Source organism: Notothenia coriiceps, unplaced genomic scaffold (assembly GCF_000735185.1).
Source record: "Notothenia coriiceps isolate Sejong01 unplaced genomic scaffold, NC01 NC01_scaffold00037244, whole genome shotgun sequence".
Taxonomy (NCBI): domain Eukaryota; kingdom Metazoa; phylum Chordata; class Actinopteri; order Perciformes; family Nototheniidae; genus Notothenia; species Notothenia coriiceps.
Window position 1 is genome coordinate 4,539,903 of NW_011369945.1, and position 10,400 is coordinate 4,550,302.

Sequence of the window (10,400 nt, forward strand, 5' to 3'; positions counted from 1 at the left end):
GAACACATACATTCATCCACTAATTATATGCAACAGACATGGGAATAAAGCAAAAATGTTTTGCACAACTGATCACGAACACTGGATAACTGAAGTCAATACCAGGCTATAAAGCACAGTAAAACAAACACTATAGAAAATAAAAGCTAGAAAGAAAGCTTTTTTATTTTAAGAATATACTACAAATATAGTAAAAACACTGAACAGTTGTGAAATGGTCAAAAATAAAGTTTGAAACACATTATCTACCNACTAAGCGTTTGTAGGCATGTGTTAGGACTATCCAATTACAGTGAAAAACAGTTGAGAACAGTAGAAAGTCTATAACCTATCAACAGAACACATACATTCATCCACTAATTATATGCAACAGACATGGGAATAAAGCAAAAATGTTTTCCAGAACTGATCACGAACACTGGATAACTGAAGTCAATACCAGGCTATAAAGCACAATAATAACAGTTAATAACCTGTTGCAAAAAACATGTTGACAGTCAACAGACACTTTTTAAAATCTATTGGTCAACACTTGAGATGTACCTTATATTCTACTGGCAGTTAGTTAAATGCATGTTGATTGTCAACTGATGACTTATAGAGTGTTAACTATGGACTATCAAAATAAAGTGTTACCGAATAGGAAATATCAAAATAATGTTTTATTTATATTTTTTTTAATATATCAATATTGTGATAATATCTTTATTGTGAATTAATTTGGCTATGATTTAAAGGGTAGTGAAAATATGAGCTGACCTCGCTAGAACTAACATTTACTGTAAATGTAATCTGCTGGTAATTTTGGTAAAAAATGCCATAACCCCTGAGTCGATGTCATGCTTTGTCATACCAACAGTATAAGACATAAAAAGGAAAAAAAGGAAAATTAATTCTAATAACTCAGTATCTGGAACTTATATATGTTTGTCAATATTGTTTGAAATATTACATAATTGTTAAAATATTTAGGGATTGTTGTGACTTAATTGATTAATTGACTTAGATTGATTAACTGTTTAAGCACTAAGCAAATGTAAATGTTCAGATGTATAAAAGCGCTGTGTTAAGGCTGCACAGCACTGATTGAATACTCAGTTTTTGTTAGACGTTGCTTCCTCGGCTGAAAGATCCCATGTGTATAATGTGTATGTTCAATGAAAACGGACAAAAGGGCTGAATCAGTACTATAGTGTTACAGTGTCTCAGGTAGCTCATATGTGATTGCGGTATTCATTTCCACTCCGAGCTCCGCCTGTCACTACCTTTGCCCTAATGGTACCATTGAACCACATTAATATTGATTCTGGAGCGTGCATGCCACTCAGCCTTTAGAAAGATGTTTTTCTTTCTGTGATATATATCTGTGATAAACCAGAATACATGAGAAATCTTCACAGAGAAAGATTACAAACATCAGTTCTGGTGTTGTGAGCAGCTTGAGTTTCAAAAGATTTCCACACAAAGGGAACAATGCCTCCCAAGTGAATTCTGCCCACAGAAAGATTCTCTTTTGAAGTCAACACAAAGAGGCGTCTGCCTGACAAAGACACAACTTAGAGTGAAAAATTGTACAAGTAAAGCTTGTATGCTACTCTTCCTCAACCTTCCCACAGAAGCTAAGCGGTCTGTGAACTGATGGCTGTAATCAGTTTCTTTAATGGCCGATGGACGTCACTGCAGCCTGTGTTTCACTCAGGATATCTGGTGTTGGTTCTGCATTGTGTCCACAGTGAACGGCCAACTGCACTCTCATTCATATTAATCACCCTGTCTGTTAGATATCAAACTATAATGTGAGTGTATCCTGATCCCATCTGCAGCCACTGTGTTTCTGGAGTTCTGGAAAAGACGGAGGGCAGAACTGACTTATGACTGGGATCTCATCGACTGGGAGGAGGAAGAGGTAATCCAGCCATATCCTCAAATCAATTACCTCACCATTTTAATTCATGCAGCACATCTTTTAAATGTGACACTGATTGCACAATTATAAAAAAGAAGAAGTGGAATTAATTGCACTGACTGTAATGTGTGTTGTTAATCAGGAGGAGCTGAGGCCTCAGTTTGAAGCCAAGTACTCCAGGGTGGAAAGAGTCAACCCCATCTCCGGGAAGCCCGAGCCGTTCCAGCCCTTCTCAGACAAACTCAGCCGGCTCATGGTGTCTGTGTCCGGAATATTCTTCATGGTAAACCCTTTGATCTTTGAATAATCTCCCCTTTTGGGATTCAGGCTCAGAGTGAGATCGCTGTGTTCCCTGTGCCACCTTTGGAGGGTTGTGATGTGCCAGCAGCGGCATAACATTTCCCCCTGCTGGAGGAAAAGGGAATGGATCAATAGGATGTCTTAATGATGTATTGTTTACTGATGACATTTGAATGATGAGTTTTTTGTTTACCTGAATAGTTAATTGTTTCTTAATCAATAGGATTCCTCTTTATTCTGCACTGTAATTCATTATAAGATGACATCAAACAACCTAATCTAAAGTATTCATCACACACATGCATATAACATCCCCTCCTCTATTTCTCCTTTTCTTCGTCACCTCTCTTTAGATTTCCCTCGTTCTGACAGCCGTGTTCGCGGTGGTGGTTTTCCGTCTCATTGCCATGGAGAAGTTTGCTTCCTTCAACTGGTATTTTGTGAAGAAGAACTGGCAGTTTGCCACTTCTGGCACCGGCGTCTGCATCAACTTCATGATCATCATGTCTCTCAATGTGGTGCGTGTCCGGACAAGCATCATCTGGCATGTTTACATATCCTGTCAAACAAATGCCATGACAGATTTACTCCGAACTTTGTTCAAGGAAATATCAAATTCACTGCCAGAGAGACTTTGTTTTTGTGTTTGCTGAGATTCCTGTTTGCCTCTCTTTTTCATATTCATAATCCTCCTCAACCTTTTCCATGTTGATGCTTACGAGTACTATCATCTTGTCAGGTGTATGAAAAGGTGGCCTATCTGCTGACAAATTTAGGTGAGTGTTGTCCACACTCTGCATGCATGAATACCTTTTGTTATCTCTAACATGGTTGACAAAGATTTATTTTCTCCCTCCCAACAACCCCTTTTTCTGCCCTTCTCAGAGCACCCACGGACAGAGTCTGAGTGGGAGAACAGCTTTTCTCTGAAGATGTTCCTGTTCCAGTTTGTAAATTTGAACAGCTCCACATTTTACATCGCTTTCTTTCTCGGAAGGTAGGCTGGCTGCCATGAACTGTTCCCGTTTACAGTGAATTGAATGAGCGATTGTGAAAAGATGTTTTGTTTCAAAGTGTCATGTCATCCGCCAAGACTCCTCCCCCTTCCCTCCTCACTGTATTGTTCATTGGACCTCATCTTTCAGTATTTCCATAAACTGCCATGACTAGAAATATAACCAATCAGTGGTTTATCAGACATCATTTGCACCTTTAAGTACCTTCATTTTCTCAGATTAGATTTCACAGCTAATAATTCCAATCTCAATCTGTTCAGGTTCGCTGGCCGGCCGGGAAAATACAATAAACTCTTTAATCGATGGAGACTGGAGGAGGTGAGTGCAATTAGGCATCACTGTAAAAGGGCTGGTTATTGCCTTCTTTTATCAAATATATTTATAATTGTCAATACATTAATTTGTCCAATGATCAGCCTATATAATGCTATATTAATCATTAATCTCCCACATAATTACTTGAATTGTAATGATCAAAAACAGAAAGGGATAAAGTGTGTCCCAGTATTCAGTCATGGATTAGAATTATCGGGCATGAAATATGGATTTCACACTTTTGTAATTCAACTGTATTTTTCTCAGTGTCACCCCAGTGGCTGTTTGATTGATCTCTGCCTGCAAATGGGAGTCATCATGTTCTTCAAACAGATCTGGAACAACTTCATGGAGCTCGGTTATCCGTAAGTAACATTATTTTATAATCGTCTTTCTATGAACCGTTTAGAAATGCCACCAGTGCTGTATATTCCAGTGATTGGCAGTTTACAAACCTTATGTCATTTCTGTTTAGTTTTTTTGTCCTTGAGCTCATTAGCAAATGAAAAGCTTTTTCTCCTGCAGAAACACATTAAATCCTCTTGTGTGCGGCTTAGAAAAAGGCTTCCTGCAGTGCTCAGTCAATTGTCAGAAATAATTGCTTTGAGTTGACAGTTAGCTACTCGCTACGTTTTCAGTTTGCTGCAGAACTGGTGGTCTCGAAGGAAGATGAAGAAAGGAGGTGGCGGAGGGCCCAACGTAGAGAACAAAGCCCAGCTTCCTCAGTGGGACAAAGACTGGAATCTGCAGCCCATGAACGCCCATGGACTGGTGGATGAATACCTTGAAATGGGTAAAACATTAAACCCTCTTTTAATGTCATATTTTGCTTTAAGAAGGAATGGAAGAAATCAAAGAATGTACGATGTGTGTGCCAAAGTTAAGACGGACCTCCTCTGAAGTTCATCCAAACGCCTCTTTTATCTGCAGTTCTCCAGTTTGGCTTCACCACCATCTTCGTAGCAGCCTTCCCTCTGGCTCCTCTCCTGGCTCTGCTCAACAACATCATTGAGATTCGTCTTGACGCCTACAAGTTTGTCACTCAGTGGAGGAGACCCATGCCGGCCCGCGCCACTGACATAGGTCAATGTGATCTCTGACTGCCCCCACACTTCCTCTTCTCTGTGACTCTGTTGTATTTTTAGATCACAGTCTTCTTCTAACAGTAAAACACTGCAGGAACAACACGTTTTTTTTCATATGGAATTAGCTATGTTCCCGTTTCCTCTGCTTCTGTAGCCCGCCATATGCTACTTCTCGCCTCCCACCAGCCCATCCCCCCATATTATTACTAACAACTCCCTCAACTGCCATATAATATATGACCAAATGGTTTTTGTGGCACGTTGCCCTGTCATTAAAGGAGGAATCCACGCTGTAACATTCAGCATTCTTGAGCTGTAATGAACACATTCTCTTTCACTCACACTGAATCAAAGAGAAAAAAAGCTGCTTCTAAGTTGAAGCTGACATTTACAGATCACACAGAGTCTTATCTATTGCAGAAAGGGCAGAGAGATTTCTCTCCGCTGACAGCACAGTAGCCTGCACAGACTTTTTGTAATGCCGCCAGAAAATAAGTATTGTGAGTCTGCATTTCAGGGCGTTGTTAAACTCATTTAGGTTGTTATTACTGTGCATAAGTACATTAGGTTTTTACCTTTTTCATTTGTTTATCAATATGTTCTGCATTATGCACTTTCTATTTAAAAGGCTTTGCAAGACTCGTAGAACTAAAGCTCCAAAGTGTTGTGTATGAGGACATGCAGGTTTCTGACTCTTTTTTCTCCTCTGGTTGGGCTGTCAGGTATCTGGCATGGGATCCTGGAAGGAATCGGCGTGTTGGCAGTCATCACCAACGCCTTCGTCATCGCCATCACTTCAGACTACATCCCCCGTTTTGTTTATGCCTTCAAATATGGCCCGTGTGTGGACAAAGGACACCACCACAAGAACGAGTAAGCACTCAAAATAATGTGAAAGCTTGAGGTGTATCCGGCAGAGTGTTACAGTCTGATAGCTTCTCCTTTCCTCCCTCAGGTGTTTGCGAGGCTACATGAACAGCAGCCTGTCTGTGTTTGAGATGAAGGACCCGAAGAACAGCAGCCTGTCCATATACTGCCGGTACAGAGACTACCGGGCGCCGCCCTGGAGCTCAGTGCCGTACGAATTCACGCTGCAGTTCTGGCACGTCCTGGCTGCCAGGCTGGCCTTCATCATCGTCTTTGAGGTCGGTCAGCATTTCCTTTTTGTGTGGTAACCAGCCAAACAAACAGCTACAACTAAATGTACAAAGTACTGTTTTGTAGGATTATATTTTTATTTTAATGAATTTATATTCTGTTATAAGTGCAAACCTCACAAGCCCAATTTTAGCAAGTTGAAAGCTGTGATCCTGTTTTGAGGAATTTCACTTGAAAACCCACAGAAATAAATCCCGAATGGCATGGTGGTCCCGCTAAAAATAGGCACCATGTTTCTTTCTTCTTTCCTTGAATAGTTGTCAAGATTTTCCTCTAACAACACTGCCATGTGCAATGATTTATATAGTCAGAAAAACTGGCAAAACATACACCTATAAAACATTACAGGGAAAATAAAAGTCCTTCTTTTGGTGCCCACAGTGTTTTCCTTTTCATGCTTATCGAACTGTGCTACACATACTGGCAACTAAAGCTTGTCAGATCTGTGGACGGTAACTCATAACTGATTAATGCCTCCCTCAGCACCTGGTGTATGGCATCAAGTCCTTCATAGCGTACCTCATCCCAGACATGCCCAAGGGTCTCTGCGATCGTATGAGGAGGGAGAAGTACCTGATGCAGGAGACGATGTACGAATCAGAGCTGACTCACCTGCAGAAGGAGCGGAAGAAGAAAGGACGGCGTTATCACCATGAGTGGCCTTAGCTTTAACCCCTTCACTGAAACAGCCCCCAACTCACAGGCACAACCTCCCCCTGCCTGCTTACTTATGTGTTTTAGCTTTGAGAGTGTAGCTCCACTCGGCTGATTCTGCACACCAAAGACACCCCGAACCCTGTTTCAGGCTCCTGAAACTGACCGCTCCCTCGCCATCTGTTCCACGTCCAGTGTTGGCGCTGCTCCTGGTTTCTAGCTCTGACGCCCCCCCCACCTGCCCCCGACCCCTCGCCCGGCTTCACCCAGCAGGTTGCCCCGGAGTCTGTGCTGTGTCTCGGCTTCACTTGGAAAAACCTGTGCAATTGTAATGTTTACTATGCAGATCAAGGGCTGCAGATCACCACTGTTCACCTTTGGCACCCACCCTGCACTCTCTCTATGTGGCAGCTAGCTCTCCGCTTGGACTCTGTTTGGTGCCGCTCGCAGCATGGCCGTGTTTTCCTCCCGTCACACTTCTGCTGGTTATATGTGACAGCGCTACTTTAGCACTTAGCGTCTCTTGTTGCAAAAGAGATTCTAGTGATGTGGCTAACCAAGAACAACGGACACTGTTCCTGCAAAGCGACTGTATATTGCCCTTGAAGCATGCTGAATATTTGCGGCAAGAAAAACAAAAAACAGCATTCATCGTGGAGGATGTGAACATCCATTTAGTACTTTGACAAAGAATTATCTTTGACAATATATAAAGTGCATGGAAGTATTGTTTTGTATCTTTTGATAGACCGTGTCTGTCATGAAGCCTGGTTCACGTGTGTCTGTTCTAGGTGTGTTACTCTGCTTGTGCTACTGCTGAGCTTGACTGTCTTGAGGTGAAGAAATGTGAACTTTAGTGCGATTTGATTGTGCCTACAGTTGTGCGCACCACAATTGTGTCACCAACTTCACGTGTGCCTGTTTGTGCTGCACGTGCTTTTTTTCAAGTGCAAGAAATATTCTCTCGTCGTTGTGTCGTGTGATCTTCTGTGAATCTCTCTGAACTCTCCTGTTAGGATTTGTTTTGGATGTGAGTCACAGTACCTACTCGGGTCTCAGATAATGGCTCTGAAACACGGCATACGTTGTAACGTTACTCCCATCATGAACAATATACACACTCGCATGCAGGAGCCACAAATCTGCTCTTCCGTTCTGCACTCGCAGCCTGTTTTTCATTTGTTGTTGGAAGCCCTGGACGTGGTTGAAACTTGGATCACTTAGACATACCTGTGGCTTGGATGTTCAGCTTGCAAAGAGCATCCATCCACTGTTACTCACTCACAAAGAACACCAACATAATACATTTCTAGTCCTTTGCCAAGCACACGGACAGATGCAGTTTCAGCTGCTTCCTGACTTTTACTGATGATAAACTGAGAAATTAGGTTTTTGTTTTAAGCTGTGACCTTTGTTGTGGTCACCTCTGATGTTAGGGAGAAGGGAACTCAGGAAAATGGGCAGCATGAGCGACACGTCCATCTGTGAGTCAAAATAATTTCCTGTTTCATTCATGGTGAGACACATAGTTGAAGAGTGAGTAGTATTGATGAGAGGGTTCGGCGCGAGAGCTTCAGTACAGGTCATGTTGATCAAATTACAGTAAATAATATTAAGTAGACGTGAAAGTTACACTAAACTAACTACTGAAAGATATCACTACCCTGACCGCATTGCACTAGATTGAACACTGACAAACTTACTTATCATTTTACATTATTTAATTGTATTTATTTATTTTGCATTTGTATGTACATTTTATGACGTATGTAATATTTTTATACTTTCTTTTATGATCTATCAGTATGAGTTCATCCGTATTCACCCCCAGATCAACAAAGTATTGTCCACATTTCTCAGGTGTCCTCTGAATGTTTTATATTTTCTAAGATGTAATCAAAGGTGTCCTGCTTTTTAGGAAATATACTTTCTGCACTGTAGTCCATGTGCATGACTATAATGCAAACTCACAGATACTGCATGTTTGATTTTACTTTGCATAATCACGAAAGGTATATCAGAGCAGAATCGCAGGTAAAATGGAGACAAACTGCAGGTTGTTGGTTAAGAAGTAATGATGCTTTCAGGTCATAGTGTTCAATCCATTGATCGCAATCATGTCATTCACTAGAGAGATTTTTTAATCCTCATTCCAGTATTTAGAAAAACTAGTCCAGGTTTTCTTCCCTGCTATGTGAACTTTAAAGATCTATGCATGTTGGTATCCTTGAGTTTGAACAGATGCAGATGTTTATGGCCTGGTACATTTGTACTGTAGAGTTTGCATGACCTGTTAAGTCATTAACAGCGTCTTAAACATATCACCCCCCCCCCCCTTTTTTTCATTTAATCCCTTTTGGAGGTCTGGACACGATGTCTAGTTTCTTGATGAAGCAGAAGAGTAAGAGTATTTTCTAAATAAAAGTTTCAGTCTGATTTATATATTTTGGTCTGGAAACAACACTTTTGAATCCTAAGATTTGTCCACTGGGAATGAGAATTGTAGAAAATGTTTACTTTCTAACAGCTGTGTTTGAGCTAATGAGATAGAGATAAATATTATAAATGTAAAACACCTTGGATGTTTGACTTACCCAGCCACTTATCCTTTCTTATTTTCTCCTGTCTAAAGGCATATGTTCACTTTCTCAATAACACATGCTGCACAGTGGTGGAAAGGCTGCCTTCATGCCTTCCACTGTTGGCGATAGCACAATATGGGTATTGCATAATGAGTAATAATGGCATGACCTTGCACATCTCTGAAAATATAGCAGTCTAGGGGGATTATGCTTCCTGTATGCCTCCTAATAGGATTGAGCTTGAGCAAGTGATTTACTTGACGTGGAAGCACAGTGAAGTCAGAGCGTGGATTAAACTGTACTATAAGGTGGTACCAGTCGTGACATGAAGTGTATCAATAACATTGTTTACTTCGTTCCTGTTTACATGTAAAAACCATATTGAAATGTATAAAAATAATGTAACATAAAATAATTTGGATATCACTCTTTTCTGTAATAAATCATGGATTGTATCTTTTAAAGCAAATCTGGTTTCTTCCTTTGTGTTACTGTTATGATATTATCAACAGACAAACAGCCGCAGGGCCTGGATGGTATCTTCTTCATGAAGTTTCACTAAATCTGCTTACAGAACAAAGAAGAGCGCAGCAAAGAGCAGGGATTGTTTTCTTTATTCCCCCTCGCTATTATCACAAACCACAAATCTTCTTGCCAGAGACAGTTCATATGACATGTTTTTGAAAAAAGGAAGAAACCCACTATTTGAGTAATGTAGGATTTTCCCTCTTCTTTATGAGAAGCTGCTGCTCAGCCCTCACTTCAGACTGCTTTTCCGCTCATGTCAGGACATTTAAAGAGGAAAAAACTAAATGGTTTAGATGAAGCTCTGATGAAAAATGCATAATACTTTAATTATTTCCTCTGTTCGGTATTTCTGTTGGATGACTACACCCAGATATTTGCTTTCACGTCTCAAACCAACAGACGTCACAAACTGGCTTAAAGAATCTTTGATTTCACAAATTTACCACGGTTGAGTCCCACAGAAAAACATTTTCAGATAAATATTTCTTGTTGTGCAACTGTCCCATATTAAGGAAGGTAGATGTCGTTGTGTGGTACTGGAAAACATTTAAGAGGATGCTGATAAAGTTTAGGCACAATCTAAGCAAACATGATGAAAATAATGAAAATAAGGCAAAAGATGTGGCGAAAGACAAAAGTAACATGTAAAAATGCATCATTGCAAGGATACCTCCTAAATAAATTCATCCTGCACACAGAAGAAAATGTGTTATCACCAAAATGTATTCCAAGTATCATTTGTAAAAGTACTTGTCTTGTAGAAAAAGGGCCACTGGTTTTTATCTGTTCTTTTTGTGAAAGGAACAGGAACACATAAAAGTGGGAAAAATCCCAGTAACTCAATGGTGAAACAATC

At 40.5% G+C, this 10,400-nt stretch overlaps 1 protein-coding gene across 1 annotated transcript in view; it reads left to right on the forward strand.

Annotated features, from left to right (window-relative positions):
- The window catches only part of ano3 (anoctamin 3), a 28,152-nt gene extending 20,435 nt beyond the window's left edge, over positions 1 to 7,717 (forward strand). The window contains exons 22-33 of the mRNA XM_010794172.1: positions 1,824 to 1,906; positions 2,049 to 2,189; positions 2,560 to 2,724; positions 2,946 to 2,982; positions 3,092 to 3,203; positions 3,483 to 3,540; positions 3,805 to 3,902; positions 4,176 to 4,330; positions 4,468 to 4,620; positions 5,345 to 5,495; positions 5,578 to 5,767; positions 6,264 to 7,717. Coding sequence (XP_010792474.1) covers positions 1,824 to 1,906; positions 2,049 to 2,189; positions 2,560 to 2,724; positions 2,946 to 2,982; positions 3,092 to 3,203; positions 3,483 to 3,540; positions 3,805 to 3,902; positions 4,176 to 4,330; positions 4,468 to 4,620; positions 5,345 to 5,495; positions 5,578 to 5,767; positions 6,264 to 6,446 — 1,526 coding nt within the window. The 3' untranslated portion in view covers positions 6,447 to 7,717. The remainder of the gene's footprint in view (positions 1 to 1,823; positions 1,907 to 2,048; positions 2,190 to 2,559; positions 2,725 to 2,945; positions 2,983 to 3,091; positions 3,204 to 3,482; positions 3,541 to 3,804; positions 3,903 to 4,175; positions 4,331 to 4,467; positions 4,621 to 5,344; positions 5,496 to 5,577; positions 5,768 to 6,263) is intronic.
- The last annotated feature ends 2,683 nt before the right edge of the window (positions 7,718 to 10,400 follow it).